At 48.5% G+C, this 19,163-nt stretch overlaps 1 protein-coding gene across 10 annotated transcripts in view; it reads right to left on the bottom strand.

Annotated features, from left to right (window-relative positions):
- NDST1 (N-deacetylase and N-sulfotransferase 1) overlaps window positions 1-19,163 on the bottom strand; it is a 74,303-nt gene that overhangs the window by 23,180 nt on the left and 31,960 nt on the right. For 9 of the 10 annotated variants that reach the window (XR_009539639.1, XR_009539638.1, XM_060144026.1 and 6 more), the window contains 4 exons: window positions 12,707-13,201; window positions 9,762-9,849; window positions 2,187-2,341; window positions 1,351-1,536 (listed from right to left, as the gene is read on the bottom strand). Coding sequence is in view for 8 of the 10 variants with exons in the window: in XM_060144026.1 (XP_060000009.1) it covers window positions 1,351-1,536; window positions 2,187-2,341; window positions 9,762-9,849; window positions 12,707-13,201 (924 nt within the window). In the remaining 2 variants the exon portion in view is untranslated. The remainder of the gene's footprint in view (window positions 1-1,350; window positions 1,537-2,186; window positions 2,342-9,761; window positions 9,850-12,706; window positions 13,202-19,163) is intronic. The other variant, XM_060144025.1, reaches the window with a different exon arrangement.

Below are 19,163 nucleotides of genomic sequence, written 5' to 3'. Positions count from 1 at the left end.
TGGAAACTTGGACTGTGTGCCCAGCGAGGGTCCCTGCCCCTCTCTAGAGCAGCTCTCCCAAGCACACTCGGTGACTTCTCTCCTGGCTTTACAACCTGCCTCGTAGCACTCTCGGTTGTACATTGGTTTAGCTGTTTAGTATGCGATCCAGGAGGGCAGAGAACTCACCCGTCTCGTCACCGCCTCATCCCCAGAGTCAGTAGGAACGCCTGGGAGGTCAGAGGATAGATGGATGCAGGCATGAATCTGGCCTTCCCATGACTGCCCATCTGGACTGATGAGAACCGTCTAGCCACTCCAGTGGCTGAGGCCAAAAACCTGGAGTCATCCTTGCCTTACCTCTCTCTCCCATACTCTATATCCAAGTCATCAGCAATTCCTGTTGGCTGTAACTTCTAAGTATGTCCAGAATGTGATCACGACCCAGCATTGCACCCTGGTCCAAGCCACTATGCCTCAACGGGAAGACTGCAGCGGCCTCCTAACTGGTCTCCCTGCTCCCCACTTGGCCCCCTACAGGCTTTGCAACTCATAGCAGCCAGAATGATGGAAATCCTCTTAAAATATGAGTTAGATCATAAGAGCACTCCATTCAAAACCCTCCCATCACAGACTAAAAGCTAAAGTCCATCCAGTGGCCTTATGTTGCCCTGCATGATCTGGTCCATCAATCACCCCTCTGACCTCATCTTCTACCACCTCCTCCCAACTTGCTCCCTTCCAGCCATACTTGTCTCTTAGTTGGTCCTCAAAACCACGCAGCACAAGCCTGCCTCAGGGCCTTTGCACTTGTTTTCTCTGCCACGCATGCTCTTCCTCATGTAGCAGCATGGCTCATTCCCAGGAAGGCTCTCCCTAACCATCCTGTTTAAGCTTCTCCTCTCCTCAGTACTCCCTGTCTCCATTCCCTGCTTGATTTTTCTCCACAGCATTTATGCCATCTGACCATTGCATACTTTACACAGTTATGAATGCACTGTCTCCTGCCACTAGAATGTCAGGTCTACAAAGGTGAGGACTTTTGATTTTGTGCACTTCAGTATTCCCAGTGTGTAGAAAAGCGACAGACACACATTTTACATAAGCCAACAAACGGATGAGACAGAGGCCTTTCCCAGGGCCTCACTAGAGGCCCATTAAAGAATGCTCATCTCCTGATCCCCTGTCACAAAAGCATAGGAGTAGCTCACGAAAGAGGCAGACTGGTAGTCCTCCTTCCCTGGGATAGAGGGCCTCAGGTGACAGAGGGGACAGTACAAAGTGGCCTGAAACCCCTAACCAGCTCCCCAGACTCATGCTTCCCAGGATAGCATGTGCATACCCGCCTCCCAGGCTCTGGGCCACACTCACCATGATGCCGTTGTGGATGAAGCCGCGGCGGTAGCGGGCTGGCTTCAGGTGGGGGTACTCCTCCGTGCTGGTCACGCGGATGTTCCACACCTGCTTCCAGGCCTCGTACAGCTGCACGTGCACAGGGTACACGCCCGAGTGGTGGGGCGCCACTGCGTACCCCATGTCTGTGGGAATGCCGTGCTCCTGGGGAGAGGAGGGCCAGGGCAGGGTGAGCAGAGGATTTCTTCCCCTCTGGGCTTTATCTCCCCTTTGCAGAGAAAAATCAGAGGCTAGAACGGCAGAGCAGCGGGTCTGAGCCCTTGAGGTGCAGATGGGGAAGCTGAGGCTCAGGGCCCAGAGTCTCGGAAAGAGGCACCAGCCGAGCCGGGACTCCAGTTCGGCCCAGCATTCACTTCCTCCAGCACCAGGAGTGAGGAACAAGGACGGGTGCTGTTCCTGCCTCTCTTGGCCTCTGACTGGCTGGTGGCTCAGGCTGAGCCAGCAAGCAGGCTTCATCCCCTCCTTGCTGGGCATCTCCTCCAGCCTTCTGGGGTACCCACTCTAGCCTGAAGATGAGAGCTTGGGCTCAGGAAGCAAACAGGCCTGGGTTTAAGTCCTGCACGGACCTCTTATTAGCTGGTATGGCCTCCCAGAGCTCCAGTTTCTTGTTTAAAATGAGGCTATTGAGATACCAGCCTCTTGGGATCCCTGTGAGGCTTCAACGAGACAGCAGCTATAAAGATGTTAATAAACAGCTGTCAGACGAACTGCAGAAGCAGCACAAGGCCAGTAGTTCTGACCCCCAACCCCGCCCCGAGCCCTCCCGGCTCTGCCCTGTAGGGAATCTTACTCACGACAGCGAACTTCTTGTTCAGGGCCATCTGCTCAGCCAGTACGGACTGGTTGTGGAAAAGGTGGGGCTGCATGTGGCTCCACATGTGGGGGAACCACCAAAACTCCTTCACGTACGACAGCAGCAGGTCGTCCCCCGCGTCCTCAGCATCAGTACCTACAGCCCGAGCACAGGCAGCTCAGCCCGGCCCACCTGCCATGAGGCCCGGTGACGGGTGTGCACGGCCACAGCCCACCTGAGAGCTGCTTAGAGCGGTTCCGTGAGCTACAGTGTGGGGCAGATAGAGCCCCAGTCCAGGGCCCTGGATTTGAGTATGGCCTTGACTCAGTGGGTGACTTTGGCTAAGTACTCCCCATCTCTGGCCCTTGGGGCCTGTCTATGCAATATGCAGTTCAGAGGCAATGATTCTAATGGTTTCTTCTAGCTCTGACTTGCCTGCTGTGATCCTATTCCTATTTTTCTACTGGGTCATTTGTCTTTTACTTATTGACTTGTAGATGCTCTTTGTATATGTACAAGATGTTTAACCCTGTCTTGTGTATATCACTACAACTACATTTGATATGCTAAGGGTTAAGAATATAAAAATACACACAGACAACCAAGTGTTGCTCTTATTTGGCTTTGGAGCTATGCTGCAGACTTTCCTCCCAGAACTGCAGACTAATAGGGTTTGCCTAGAACTCAAGAGAGGCTGTCCTCACTGTGGCCCACGCAAAAGGCAACTCGAGGGAATGCTCACTACAGATGACTACTCAGAGGCTGTTCCCTTCTGCCCAGTCCCAAGGGGCAGCTTGTGAGGACCTTGGGAAAGCCCCCAAGAGGAGGGCAAGTATGAACCAGGCAACCCTGAGCCTTCAACCTCAACCCTTAAGGCTCAAAAATAAAAAATAAACTCATTCCAGATGAAGGAACAAGATAAAAACCCACAAGAACAATTAAATGAAATGGAGACAGGCAACCTACCTGAAGAAGAATTTAGAGTAATGATAGTAAAGATGATCCAAGATCTCGGAAAAAGAATAGAAGCACAGATTGTGAAGATAAACAAGATGTTTAACAAAGAGCTAGAGATTTAAAGAACAAGCAGAGATGAAGAATACAATAACTGGAATGAAAAATACACTAGAAGGAATCAACAGCAGAATAACTGAAGCAGAAGAATGAATCAGTGAGCTGGAAGACAGAATGGTGGAAATCACTGCCACAGAAAAGAATAAGGAAAGAAGAATGAAAAGAAATGAGGACAGTCTCAGAGACTTCTGGAACAACATTAAATGCACCAACATTTGCATTATAGGGGTCCCAGAAGGAGAAGAGAGAGAGAAAGGGCCTGAGGAAATATATGAAGATATTATAGCAGAAAACTTCCCTAACAGGAGAAGGAAACAGTCACTCAAGTCCAGGAAATGCAGAGTCCAATACAAGATAAACCCAAGGAGGAGCATGCCGAGACACATATTAATCAAACTGACAAAAATTAAAAACAAAGAAAAATTATTAAAAGCAACAAATAACATACAAGGGAATCCCCAAAAGGTCATCAGCTGATTTTTCAGCAGAAACTCTGCAGGCCAAAAGGGAGTGGCACGATATATTTAAAGTGATAAAAGGGAAAAACCTACAACCAAGAATACCCAGCAAGGCTCTCGTTCAGATTTGATGGAGAAATCAAAGCTTTACAGACAAGTAAAAGCAAAGTGAATTCAGCACCACCAAACCAGCCTTAGAACAAATCCTAAAGGAACTTCTCTAGGCAGAAAAGAAAAGGCCACAACTAGAATCAGGAGAATTACAAATAGGAAAGCTCACCAGTAAAGGCAACATAATGTAAAGGTAGGAAATCATCCACACACAAATATATCAAAACCAGCAATCATGAGAAGAGGAGAGTACCAATGCAGGATATTGGAAATGCACTGGAAATTAAGAGACCAGCAACTTAAAACAATCTTGTACATATATAGTCTGCTATATCAAAACCTCATGGGAACTGCAAACCAAAAGTCTACAACAGACACACACACAAAAAAAGAAAAAGCAATCCAAACACAACACTAAAGATAGACATCAAATCACAAGAGAAGAGGACAAAAGAGGAAGGGAAGAAAAAAGACCTCCCAAAACAAGTCCAAAACAATTAACAAAATGGCAATAGGAACATACATTTCAATAATTACCTTAAATTAAATGGATTAAATGCTTCAACCAAAAGACATGGGCTCGCTGAATGGATACAAAAACAAGACCCATATATATGTTGTCTACAAGAGACCCACTTCAGACACAGGGACACAGACAGACTGAAAGTGAGGGGACAGAAAGATATTCCATGCAAATGAAAATCAAAAGAAAGCTGGAGTAGCAATACTCATATCAAACAAAATAGACTTTAAAATAAAGACTCTTGGGCTTCCCTGGTGGCGCAGTGGTTGAGAGTCCGCCTGCCGATGCAAGGGACACGGGTTCGTGCCCCGGTCCGGGAAGATCCCGCATGCCCGCGGAGCGGCTGGGCCCGTGAGCCATGGCCGCTGAGCCTGCGCGTCTGGAGCCTGTGCTCCGCAACGGGAGAGGCCACAACAGTGAGAGGCCCCGCCTACTGCAAAAATAAAAAATAAAAAAAAATAAAAATAAAAAAAATAAAGACTCTTACAAGAGACAAGGAAGGACACTACATAATGATCAAGGGATCAATCCAAGAAGAAGATACAACAATTGTAAATATATATGCACCCAACAAAGGAGCACCTCAATACATAAGGCAAATGCTAACAGCCATAAAAGGGGAAATGAACAGTAACACAATAATAGTAGGGGACTTTACAACCCACACCAATGGACAGATGATCCAGACAGAAAATCTACAAGGAAACACAAGCCTTAGACCAGATGAACTTAACTGATATTTATAGGACATTCCATCTGAAAGCAGCAGAATACACTTTCTTCTCAAGTGCACATGGAACATTCTCCAGGATAGATCACATGTTGGGCCACAAATCAAGCCTTGGTAAATTTAAGAAAATTGAAATCACATCAAGCATCTTTTCTGACCACAACACTATGAGAGTAGAAATTCATAACAGGAAAAAAAACTTTAAAAAACACAAACACATGGAGGCTAAACAATATGTTACTAAACAACCAACGGATCTCTGAAGAAGTCAAAGAGGAAATCAAAAAATACCTAGAGACAAGTGACAATGAAAATACAACAGTCCAAAACCTATGGGATGCAGCAAAAGCTGTTCTAAGAGGGACGTTTTCAGCAATACAATCTTACCTCGGGAAACAAGAAGAATCTCTGAATAAAGGTTATTCAGAGATTAATAGGCTAATAAACAACCTAACCTTACACCTAGAGCAACTAGAGAAAGAAGAACAAAGAAAACCCAAAATTAGTAGAAGAAAAGAAACCATAAAGATCAGAGCAGAAATAAATGAAATAGAGACAAAGAAAACAATAGAAAAGATCAATGAAACTAAAAGCTGGTTCTTTAAAAAGATAAACAAAATTGATAAACCTTTTGCCATACTCATCAGGAAAAAAAGGGAGAATTCAAATCAATAAAATTAGAAATGAAAAAGGAGAAGTTACAGTGGACACGACAGAAATACAAAGGATCATAGACAATGCTACAGGTAACTATGGGCCAATAAAATGGACAACCTAGAAGAAATGGAAAAATTCTTAAAAAGCTACAACTTTCCAAGACTGAACCAGGAAGAAATAGAAAATATGAACATACCAATCACAAGTACTGAAATTGAAACAGTGATTAAAAAACTCCCAACCAAAGTCCATGACCAGATGGCTTCACAGGTGAATTCTATCAAACATTTAGAGAAGAGTTAACACCTATCCTTCTGAAACTCTTCCAAAAAATTACACAGGAAGGAATACTCCCAAGCTCATTCTATGAGGTCACCATCACCCTGATACCAACACCTGGCAAAGATACCACAAAAAAAGAAAATTAAAGGCCAATATCACTGATGAACATAGATGCAAAAATACTCAACAGAATACTAGCAAATCGAATCTGGCAACAGATTAAAAGGATCACACACCATGATCAAGGGGATTTATCCCAAGGATGCAAGGATTCTTCAGTATCTGCAAATCAATCAATGTGATACACCACATTAATAAACTGAAGAATAAAAATCATACGATCATCTCAATAGATGCAGAAAAAGCTTTTGACAAAATTCAACACCTATTTATGATAAAAACTCTCAAGAAAGTAGGCATAGAGGGAACTTACCCCAACATAATAAAGGCCATATATGACAAACCCACAGCTAACATCATTCTCAATGGTGGAAAGCTGAAAGCATTCCCTGTAAGATCAGGAACAAGGCAAGGATGTCCACCATCACCACTGTTATTCAACATGCTTTTGAAGTCCTAGCTATGGCAATCAGAGAAGAAAAAGAAATAAAAGGAATCCAAATTGGAAATGAAGAAGTAAACCTGTCACTGTTTGAAGATGACATTATACTATACATAGAATATCCTAAAGATGATACAAGAAAACTACTAGAGCTCATCAATGAATTTGGTAAAGTTGCAGGATACAAAATGAATACAGAGAAATCTCTTACATTACTACACACTAACAACAAAAGATGAGAAAGAGAAATTAATGGGACTTCCCTGGCAGTGCAGTGGTTAAGACTCCATGCTTCCAATGCAGGGGGCACAGGTTCGATCACTGGTCGGGGAACTAAGATCCCACATGCCGCATGGCACGGCCAAAAAGAAAGAGATATTAAGGAAACAATCCCATTTACCATTGCATCAAAAAGAATAAAATACCTAGGAATAAAAGTACCTAACGAGGCAAAAGACCTGTACTCTGAAAACTATAAGATGCTGATGAAAGAAACTGAAAATGACACAAACAGATGGAAAGATATACCATGTTCTTGGATTGGAAGAATCAATATTGTCAAAAGGACTATACTACCCAAGGCAATCTACAGATTCAATGCAATCCCTATCAAACTACCAATGGCATTTTTCACAGAACTACAACAAAAATATTTTAAAATTTGTATGGAAAAACAGAAGACCCTAAATAGCCAAAGCAATCCTCAGAAAGAAAAACGGAGCTGGAGGCATCAAGCTCCCTGACTTCAGGCTATACTACAAAGCTACAGTAATCAAAACAGTATGCTACTGGTGCAAAAACAGAAATATAGATCAATGGAACAGGACAGAAAGCCCAGAAGTAAACTCATGCACCTATGGTCAATTAACCTATAACAAAAGAGACAAGAATATACAATGGAGAAAAGACAGTCTCTTCAATAAGTGGTGCTGGGAAAACTGGACAGCTACATGTTAAAGAACGAAATTAGAACATTCCTTAACACCATACACAAAAATAAACTCAAAATGGATCAAATAATGTAAGGCCAGACACTATAGAACTCTTAGAGGAAAACAAAGGCAGAACACTCTTTGACATAAATCACAGCAATATCTTTTCTGATCCACCTCCTAGAGTAATGAAAATAAAAACAAAAATAAACAAATGTGACCTAATTAAACTTAAAAGCTCTGCACAGCAAAAGAAACCATAAACAAAATGAAAAGAAAACCCACAGAATGGGAGAAAATATTTGCAAAGGAAGTGATTGACAAGGGTTAATCTCCAAAATATACAAAACAGCTCAGGCAGCTCTATGTCAAAAAAACAAACCACTCAATCAAAAATGGACAGAGGGCTTCCCTGGTGGCACAGTGGTTAAGAGTCTGCCTGCCGATGCAGGGGACGCGGGTTCATGTCCCGGTCCGGGAAGATACCACATGCCGCGGAGCGGCTGGGCCCATAAGCCATGGCCCCTGAGCCTGCGCGTCCAGAGCCTGTGCTCCGCTACGGGAGAGGCCACAACAGTGAGAGGCCCGTGTACCGGAAAAAAAAAAAAAAAGGGCAGAAGATTTAAATAGACATTTTTCCAAAGAAGATATACAGAAAGCCAAAAAGCACTTGAAAAGATGCTCAACATCACTAATTAGTGGAGAAATGCAAATCAAAACTACAATGAGGTATCACCTCACACTGGTCAATATGGCTATCATCAAAAAGTCTACAAACAGGGACTTCCCTGGGGGTCCAGTGGTTAAGACTCCGTGCTTCCAATGCAGGGGATGTGGATTCAATCTCTGATCAGGGAACTAAGGTCCCACATGCCACGCAGTGCAACCAAAAAAAAGTCTACAAATAATAAATGCTGGAGAGGGTGCAGAGAAAAGGGAACCCTCCTGTACTGTTGGTGGGAATGTAAATTAGTACAACCACTATGGAAATCAGTATGTAGGTTCCTTAAAAAACTAAAAATAGAACTACCATATGATCCAGCAATCCCAGTCCTGGGCATATATCCAGAGAAAACCATAATTTGAAAAGATACACGCACCCCAATGTTCGCTGCAGCACTATTTACAACAGCCAAGACACGGAAGCCACCTAAATGTCCATCAACAGACAAATGGATTAAAAAGATGTGGTACATATATACAATGGAATATTACACAGCCATAAAAAAGAATGAAATAATGCCATTTGCAGCAACATGGATGGACCTAGAGATTATCATACTAACTAAGCCATACAGAGAAAGGCAAATATCATATCACTCATATGTGGAAGCTAATTTTTAAAAAAATGATACAAATGAACTTATTTACAAAACAGAAACAGACTTACAGATATCAAAAATGGTTACCTAACTTATGGTTACCTAAGGAGAAACATGGTGGGGAAGGATAAATCAGGAGCTTGGGATTAACATACACTACCATGTATAAAATAGATAACCAACAAGGACCTACTGAATAGCACAGGGAACTATACTCAATAGTCTGTGATGAGGGAATTCCCTGGTGGTGCAGTGTTTGGAACTCCACACTTTCACTGCTGAGGGCCTGGGTTCAATCCCTGGTCAGGGAACTAAGATCCCACAAGCCAGGCAGCACAGCCAAAAAACAAAAAAAAATCTGTGATAACCTATGTGAGGAAAGAATCTAAAGAAGAATAAATATATGTATAACTGAATGACTCTGCTGTACACCTGAAACTAACACAACATTGTAAATTAACTATACTCCAATAAAATTAAAAAAAAAGAAAAACTCGTGACAGTGCTCATCTCTGGGGTGGGTACAGTTATAGGGCATTTTCATTTTCTCTGCTACATATTTCTGTAAAATTCTTAAAATTCAACCAATTCCTTTCTAAGGCTTAAGTAGTACAAAGAATATTAAAAGGTTGTGGTGAGAGGGAGACAAGAGGGAGAAGATGCCCACCCCCCTGAACAGCAGAGCCTGAGGCCCAGGGACAGATGAGTGGGGGCCGTCGTGTGTTACCGCTGTCTCCAAATGCCCTCTGCCTGGGGCTGCGACTGCTCTGTGGGCTGTCTGGCTCTGGGAGAGGCCACAGAGGTCAAATGTGGCCCTAAGTGGGCCCATCCGCCCACCTGCTGACCCCACGGCATAGCACTCCGAGGGTCTGGATGTTGAGGGCCCCTGGAAGTTGCTAGTGGGGGCAGAGCCAGGCCCACTTACCTGTGTGGAAGAATTTCCCTGAGTAGCCCAGGTTGAAAGTGAAGTTTGGGATGTGTGTCCGTAGTTCGTTCTGCGTATCAAATAGGGCCTAGGATAGGCAGAGTGGGGAGAAAGGGGTGAGGGGAAGCCAGAAGTACCCCGCTACTCCCAGAAGGGTTCAGCTCCTGCAGGACCAACTATAAAGTTGGCAGGGCCCATAGAAAAATGAAAATAGGGACCCTTGCTCAAAGATTGTTGAAAATGTCAAGAAGGAAATAGCAGAGCATTATCTTGAATATGGGCCCCTTCCAAGCATGGGGCCCTGTGTGACTATACAGGTCCCATACCCACGAAGCCAGCCCTGTGCTGCCACCTCCACCAGGCCTCTGGCAAGACAAGACATAGACTCTAGCCTGGTTCTGCCATGCCCTTGAGAAAGCTATGCAAATTCTCCAGGCCCCAGTTTCCCCAGGTGTGAAATAGGGATAATAATAGCTCCCTTATGGGGCTCTTGGGAGGATTAAATGAGATACTGCATGTAAAACAGCCTGGCATTTTGGTAAGTGATGAAAAACAGTGCCATTATCATGTCTGTGGTCACTGCCACTGTGAGCCTCATGTCTTCATCTGTCAAATGTGGGGGATTTCACCTCGTTGGTGACTGCAAGGCTGATGTCAAAGGACCACGACTTTTCCAGAGACGTACTGTGTGCCCAGCAATGCAGTGTTTCCATGCACAGCTCACCCACTGCTTTGCAAGTCAATGAAGGGATGCTGCCACTTGTGAAACAAACATACAGTTGTCCTCTGGAGTCAGGACTCAAAAAAATCCCTACCAAGTATGATGCACAAGCCTGCTAGGAAACCTGTAAGAAGAGCCCGCTATCAGAACACTTTGCAAACAAAAAGTCCTGGCCCTCCTTGGGGCCACCACCGGCACCTTACCAAGGCCATGCACTACCTGGTGGACGCCCATGCTCTAGCTGTGTGGCCTTGGGCCAGTTACTTCACCTCTCTGAGTCTTAGTGTCTGTAAAATGGGCTTTAAAACAATACCCACCTCACAGAGCTGCTGTGAGGATCAGATGATGCAATGCACAGAAAGGGCTGAGCACAGAGCCTGGCACTTGCCAAGCCTTGAATAAGCACTGCTGTTGGTATCATTTAAGTTGCACTGTACAGCCCGTACTGTACAAGTTAATGAGGCAACATTCATGTCTCTGCAAGGAAAGCTCAGTTGTAGCCAGTCCTTGGGATTAAAGAAAAAAAAAAAACCTGCCCTTTCTGACTCAAAAGGATGTTTAAAGCAAATGGGACCTGGCTGGCATAGAGCTCTACAGTCTGCACTGAGCTGAGTACACTGAAGAGGGCATCTCTTTTGGTATTCTTCTACAGAAAAGGCTCCAAACTGCTAGCATTCCTCTCATTCCAATAATGGGGAAAATAAGAACCAAGAAGGGCAAGCCCAGGGTTCACAGGAGACACAGTGAGCCTGGCAGCCTGATTTCCTCATGGGGTCGACCCTGGACCAGTCTCAAGGACTCATCCTGGACAGGAAGCAAAGACCTAGGTTACAGCAGGAGAGAGCAAGGTTGGGCCACCTGAAGAACGTCCTAAGGAGAAAACAGAGTAATCTACTTTGCTAGAGGTGGGTCGGGGCATTGCATGACGCCTCAGAGCTGGAAGGCTCAACAGGAGTCGTCTCAAAACTTTCTTTCAGTAGGGGAGCCCCTGAGGAAGCGAAATCTCAGGAGCAAACCCAATGGGTAAAGCAGATCAAAGCAACACTGCTCTGTCCCAGAGGTAGATCCGGAAGGGCTCAGAGCCTGGCATCTGCACATGCCCCCTCACCCCAGCCAGCCAGGTCCTTCCCATCCACCCCATCTTGTCATTTCACCGCTGAAGCTCAGACGGTGGAAGGGACTTGCCCAAGTCACCCAGTCAGTTAGGGGCAGATTGGGACTGGAACCCAGGTCTTGACTCCCCAGACAGTGCCTGCCCCTCAGCAGCATCTACTCTGCTCTCCCCCGGAGTTGTACGGAGGAGCAGAGAGTTCACTCTAGACCAAGGCAGGAGAATGATGGACCCCGCCCCCTGCCCCAGCCCAGGGCCTTCCTTCCAGGACCCACGGCCAATCCCAACACAGCACCCACACGGAGGAAAGCATTCCTCTTAATTAAGTCTCCTTTTCCATCCTCCTCCTATCGTCAAAAAGAAGTCTTGGTTTGGTGCTAATACGTTTCTAACCCTCACTAATCTCGTATAAGAGAGGACAGGTCATCGGTAGGCAGCAGTACTTCGCTAGAATTTAATCCTCTGTTTCGCTTTCATTGGATCTATTGTTATGGTTGCCCTCTATTTATGGCAACTAATACTGATTTCCCCATTTACACTAGTGATGTTGTTCCTTTTGCATCCAACTCTGAGTAAAGTAGTGAGTAGATGAAAATGGTCTTAATTTGCAGGCTTCTCTTTTATAGTGCTACATGTGTAAAATTTCATGGTTTGCAAAATGCTTTTACATACAGTTAGTTTAGTTTGGTCAACATTTTTTGAATTAAACACACGCCTTTCACTATCTATACAGACCGCAGGTAAAGTATGCCTTGTGTATGATTCACACTCTAATTCTTGTTTCATGAGTTTTGTAGGAGCTTTGGTACTGACACAAACATTTTTGAGAGTTAAAAATCATGTCTGGATTAAGAGGTAGGTACTCTCTGCACAGCTACCATCTCTCCATAGTTACATTCTTGAGCTCCATATAACCAGATGCAAAATTCCTGTATATTCAATACTTCAAATAATTTTAAATGGCACTTGCTCCTAATAAGACAATAAAACCAAGTGGCCAAGGGAGGGAGACTGACAGCACAGAGGAGGTGCAGACGGCAAAGTCACGATGGGGACAGTAAGGTCTGAAGGTGGCGAGGCCCACCCTACACGGTCTGGCGCCCCCAGCCATACCTTCACGTCCTCCACCTTCATGCGCGTGCCCTCCTTGCCCACAAAGATGTCGTCAATGTCCACCAGGATGTAGCGGTCCAGAGGCAGCGAGAGGCGCTTGCCTGTGAGGAAGGCCACGGCGTCGACGAAGATGAGCTTGTGCAGCCAGAAGTTGAGGTTGTTGCCGAACAGCACGCGCTGGATTCCGTCGTGGAGGCCCAGGTCCTGGACCACAGTGGCATGCAGCGCGGCGTGAAGGCCGGCATCCGCGCCCAGGTGCGGGATGGACTCGGACGACCGCGTCTTGGCCAGGAGCACAGGTTCGTAGGTGGAGTGGTTCGACTGGAATACGGTCCAGTCCTCGCCGGGCAGCACGCCCTTCTCCACCTCGCTGGGCCGCGTCACGTACAGCAGCGGGGACTTGGGGTTGATGCTGCAGTCCTTCAGGCCCAGGTTGGAGTGCAGGAACAGGGGGAAACCTTTGAGCTGCGCGCTCAGCAGGCTGTTCTCATTGGCCTGCAGCCGGGTGGGGTGGGGCAGGGCGGGGGGCGGGGGAAAGAGAGCCGTCAGAACCACAGCCCCAAGGGACCACGGAGTATCAGTTGTGGACTCATAACAGTCATGTCAACAGTACTCACTAACATTCACAGAGGGCTCGTCACATTCCTGATCCTGTGCTGACCTAGCGGTGCAAACCCCGCTCTGCCTGTCATCGTAATATACCAGCTAACACACATGCCGTGCTCACCAAAGCCAGGAACCAAGCTCGTGCACTTTACATGAAGGGGTGCCGTAATCCTCACAGTGACCCCACGATGGAGGGATCACTGCCATTCCCATTATACAGACAAGGAGACTAGGCCCAGAAAGGCTAAGTAACTTGTCCAAAATCACACACAGGAAAGTCTAGCAGTGGAGAGCATGGATTCTGCCACCAGACTGCGTGGCCTTGGGCAAGTCAGGTAACCTCCCCGCGCCTCAGTTTCCTCTGCTGTAAAACATGGCCAAGAATGGTAACTGCCTCAAGGGGTGATGGAGGAGGCTGAGCGTTGACTCCCGCAAAGCGCTTAGAACAGGGCCAGCGGCATCGCCCATTGCTCGTTCAGTCCTCACATCAGCCTCAGGAGGAGGGTTCCTCTGTCATCCCCGCTTCACAGACGAGGATACCCAGGCTCTGAGGGCGGTGCTGCCCTGAGTTGCACCGTGGTCAGGACGAGCCACACCTCACAGCCAGATGGCTGACCCCTGAGCCCACACACCTGACCACCGGGCTCCCCTGCCTGGGGTTTCCAAGCTGGCTTTTGTCACGATCCTTTCTTCAGGAGAAATCCTGGGCGGATGCCAACAGAGAAGAGATCAAAGACGAGGTATCTTCTGGGAGTGCAGGAGCAGACACTCTGCCCACTGTGCTCCCAACCCCCATGTGCCCCCAACACTCCCAAGGCTATGTCCCAGAGGAGCCCAGCTCCCTGTGCCTCCCTCTCCTCCCAGGGCCCGCTGCTGTCAGCTCCCTGGGAACCTGCAGGCAGTACCCACAGCACCCCCTTTTCCTCCTCCCTAGACTCACAGCCCCTGCTCCTTATCCCTCACCCTCCCAGCCACCTGCCTCTGGATACAGTACAATTTGTCCTTGTCCCTGTGCCAACTCCTTTTGGTCTTCTTGGCCTGACAAACTGCTCATCCTTCAAAACCCCATGCATCAGGACTTCCCTGGTGGCACAGTGGTTAAGAACCCACCTGCCAATGCAGGGGACACAGGTTTGAGCCCTGGTCCGGGAAGATCCCACATGCCACGGAGCAACTAAGCCCGTGCGCCACAACTACCGAGCCTGCGCTCTAGAGCCCGCATGCCACAACTACTGAAGCTCGAGCACCTAGAGCCTATGCTCTGCAAAAAGAGAAGCCACAGCAATGAGAAGCCCGCGCATCGCAACGCAGATTAGCCCCCACCCAAGCCCACATGCAGCAACGAAGACCCAACGCAGCAAAAAAGGAAGGAAGGAAGGAAGGAAGAAGGGAAGGAGGGAGGGAGGGAGGGAGGGAGGGAGGGAAGGAAGGAAGGAAGGAAGGAAGGAAGGAAGGAAGGAAGGAAGGAAGGAAGGAAGGAAGGAAGGAAGGAAGGATGGAAACATGCATCTACCCTCTTCTCTTCATTGGCCTCCCTGGGGCATTAAAGCCTCAGCTGTAGCACTTCTCACCTTGGCTGCGGCATTATCTGTTCAGAGTCTCCCCACCAGTCTGCACCCTCTCAAGGGCAAGTACTATGTCACTTCCACCTTGGATCCCTGGTGCCAGCACAGGCTTGACACCCAGTGGGAGCAAACGCATATCGGATGAGTAACTGGATTTTTAAAAGGAAAGAAGAACAGACAGATCCCAAATACCTGGCACATGACAGCTTTTCATTACGGGTTTCATTTGTTTATCCCACAATTGTTCACTATGCCAGGCACTGTGTTAAGTAACAGGGATACAGTGAGAAAAACAGACATGGCTCCTGCCCTCGTGAACTGTAAAGGCGAGCAGAGAAGAGAGAGAGTAGTCAATATAGCAGAAATATACGTAAACTTCAATGTGACACATGCTACACAGAGGAGGTTCATAGTCCTAGAAGAGTAGATAACTGGGCATAGTCAGCTGGCTCAAGAGAGGCTTCCTGGAGAAAGGGACTGAGTAAGCATCAACTAGGGGAGAGGTGGGAGCCAAGTTCAAAGAACAGCAAGTGCAAAGGCCCTGAGGTTGGAGAGAGCTCAGCACAGTCAAGGAATATCAAGAGGCCAGCAGAATGATCAAGAGGGAGGAGAGGAGATGAGGCAGAAAGGTCAGCTGGGACCAGACCTGCAGGACCCTAGAGGCTTGAAGTGGCAGTGGGAAGCCATCAAAGACTCCATCAAAAGGTTTTGAACAGAGGGATGACAGGTTCCAATTTGCATGTTAAAAAGGTCCATCTGGCCACTGTGTGAAGAATGAGTGGGGTGGGATGAATCAAGAGTGGACAAAGGGCAGCAAATGAGGTTGGAGAGGCAGGCACAGTGGTACACAGGGCCACCCTGGAGAGCTCACCACGTGAGCACTGAACAAGGACACTCAGCTGAGGGCTGAGCCCTGGGCCTCAAGTAGAGCGACATCTGCCCAGGGTGCCTTTTAGTAATAACCTTCATGCAGAAGTGCTTTTTTCTAATTCCCACGAAGGCTCTGCAGGGCCCTTGCCTCGTAAACTGAGATAAAGGGCCTGCATTTGACTCTCCACACACCAGGAGTACCTGCCAACTCCCACCCTGTCCTGAGCCAGCCTCTGTCTGGTGTTGACAGCCCCAAACTGAGAGGCCCCTCCCTCAGCCCCCAGCTCCCCAAGACCACTAAGCCAGCACTGGGGACAAAGGCAGGGGGGGCCAGTGACATTTCAGGCCCTGTCCATCACCTGCTGTGGCCTGGGAGGCCACACTGGATCACAGGCACTGAGGGATCCCATTTCAAAGCCCCGACTCTGAGCTGACTGCCAGGCACTGGCAGCTCAGCCAGCTGCCCAGCTGGGAGGCATGAAGGAAGGGAGAAAGCCAAGTTGCCGACTGTCCACCCCAGTCCGCAGTGAAAGCAACCATCTGGGGAAGGGAATGGAGAGTAAGCCTAAGCATCGCAGAGACTGACCCCCACTGCGGGCCTCGCCCCACGGGAGGGGAATCCCTCCTATTGTTCGGCGCTGGGGACCCACGCAGGAGACACCAAATCTTCCAGTGGGGTCATCAGGCAGAGGAAGGAAGAGCCCTGATCAGGGAATGGGAGACCTAGTACAGACTTAGGTAGTATCTGGCTGCATGACCTTGGGAACCTCGGGGTCCCCAAGGTGCTACCTCTCAGGGCCTCACGTCCCACATCCGTCGGTCAGTTTGCTCCGACGCGCTCACCCGTGGTTGGCTCACAAGGGCTGAGCGTGGTGGGCGAGTCCTGGCTCTGACTGATGAGCTGTGTCGGTCTAGAGAGCCACGCAACTTTCTGAGCCTTGAGTCCTCACCTGAAGATAAAGTGCCCACTTCACAGGGTAGCTGTGAGAATTACATACGATAAGGTCTGCAAAGCCATGAGCTCAGGGTCTGGCATGTAGCACGTGTGCGATCAAGCATCAGTGGCCCTTGTCAGGCCTCCACCGGGATGTGCTCAACCCCGGGGCACCTGGAGCTGCAAGGCTGAGCCGGGAAGTGGGGCTACTGATGAAGAGCCGCTCCCACCCTCAGGGTCCTGAGGGGCACATGCTGGCCAAGCCACAAGACGGATAAAGAGCTACCACCAGCTGTGTGTGCTGAGGTGAGACGACAAGGCATGCCAGCTGCCATTTATTGGGTGGCTCTGGGTACCAGGCACTGGGCTAATGCTTCCCATCCACTGTCCCGTCTTCAACATGGCACAGTGAGGTGGTGCTGGGATTGGCCCCCACTTCACAGATGGGTTGAATATCCTGCCCAAGGTCACTCTGCCTAGAAGTGACAGAACGAGTTGAACCAGAGTCTGGACTTTTCAGCCCCTGCTCTCCCACTGACCTGGGAATCCAGTGCCAGCGGGCATTGGAAAGTGAGTGACTCCAGATCCCTGGAGTCCCAAGCCCGATGCACAGCATTGAAGCAGGCCTTGCAGAAGAGCAGAAGGATGCAGCTTGACCACCAGATGGCTCCCGTTAGAGCAGAAAGTCACAGGCCCCTGATCAAAACCAAGGAGGGGTCTCGTCTTACACAGCAGGGTAGGAAGAGCACGGAGACCTGGAATTGCCACTGACCCCACAGGGAGACTCTGAGCACCTCCCTGCCCCTCCTTGGGCCTCGTGTTCACCTTCTGTAGAGCAAGGAACTGGGGCCTGATAGGATCCAAGCTATGTTGTACCGACTGTGCCCAATGACCACAGCCCACTGCTTGGTCCCCACAGACCGTGGGAGCTCTGTGCACCAGTTGTGGCCTCTGATGCAAATTCTACTAAATAGAATAAATGGTATTTGAAGTTCCTGGACTCATCCCACCGTGCAGGAATAAAGCCTCTGGAGCCAGACCACCTGGGTTCAAATCCTAGGTCTGTGCTTATTAGAGGTGTGAGTGTGGCCACATTGCTTCACCCCTCCTTGCCTCAGTTTCCTTCTCTCTTAAATCAGATGACATCCACCTGGCTTGGAGGATGGTTTATGAGGGTCAAACGTGTTAATTCACATAAAGCACGTAGGACGTGCGTGGCACTGGGTGAGCACTCGGCAAGTGTCGGCCATTGTGATGTGTTTCAGGCCTGGGGCTCTGAATCAAGCCTAATGAAGTTCATGGCAGGAAAGGGAACAGAGTCCAGGAGCAAAGGGAAACAGACAATGAAGCTGTCTGACGCTATGCCACTACCCAGCCATAACCCGGGCCAGCGTTTCCCAGACAGTGAGCCATGAAATAAAGGGTTTGTCATTAAGCCAGCCGGGGAACAAACCTCACCAGGTTGCTCTACTGCAGGACTTCTAAGGGCCTTCAATTTCTTGGCCCACAAAACCTGTTTTAGTGGCAGAGCAACCGGATCCATTAGTGCATGAAAGAACACAGCCGTGAGAAACCCTCAGCGAGACCAGGCTCCTCCCAGCACGGAGCACGGGTCCAGGGCGAGGCTGTGCCGCCAACGCCTGGGGACGAATGAGCAGCCATCGGTGGACACGGCCCACTTCTGACCCATCTCCTGCTCCTCTCCCCACTCACACCAAGCAAGAGCCGGCCTTGGGACCCGTGTGTTTACTGTCCCCTCTGCCTGGAAGGCCCTTTGCACAGAGAGCCGCGGGCTCCTCTCACTCCCTTCTGGTCACTTTATCAAAGATGACATCACTGGTAATGCATTCTATCAAAACCAGCACCAACTGCCCATATCCATCACCCAGTGCCCTTCCCCGCTTTCTTTTTTTTTTTGTACTTATCACCACCTGTCACATGGTATGTTTATCTGTTCACTGTCTAGTCACCCACTGCACTGAAATGTCCGCAGCACCACAGCCGGGACTTTGCACACTTCGATAACCACTGTGTCCCCAGTGCCTAGCAAAGGACCTGGAACATGGCAAGCACTCAGTATTTGCTGAATGATGGAACAAACACCCCCGAGCACCCAACTACAGTCCCAACCACCCAGCTTGCGCGTCAGAGTTCTCTGACCAGAGCCTCTGGATCCCCCATCCAGCTGTTCACAACCTCCTCCCCAAGGACAGCTCCTCCACGACACCTTCAGCAAGGGCTGTGGGCCTAGCAGTTGCTCTGGGTACCCCGCGGAGCCCAGAGCAGCTCACCGGTCCACTGGGATTTCTTTCCTCCAACGCAAAATGGCTCTGGTTCAAGAGGTACATAAACTCCACACCCCTCCACAGCCAAGAGGAAAGGGTGCGGGACCCAGAGCCCCCAACTGTCTAAGTCTGGGTTCAGACCCTGGCTCTCCCACTTACTGGCTACATGGCCTCCTGTGACCTAACTTAATCCTCCT

Source organism: Lagenorhynchus albirostris, chromosome 3 (genome assembly GCF_949774975.1).
Source record: "Lagenorhynchus albirostris chromosome 3, mLagAlb1.1, whole genome shotgun sequence".
Classification (NCBI taxonomy): Eukaryota; Metazoa; Chordata; class Mammalia; order Artiodactyla; family Delphinidae; genus Lagenorhynchus; species Lagenorhynchus albirostris.
Note: the sequence above shows the minus strand (reverse complement) of the source record. Positions and strands in the feature narration are given on the sequence as shown.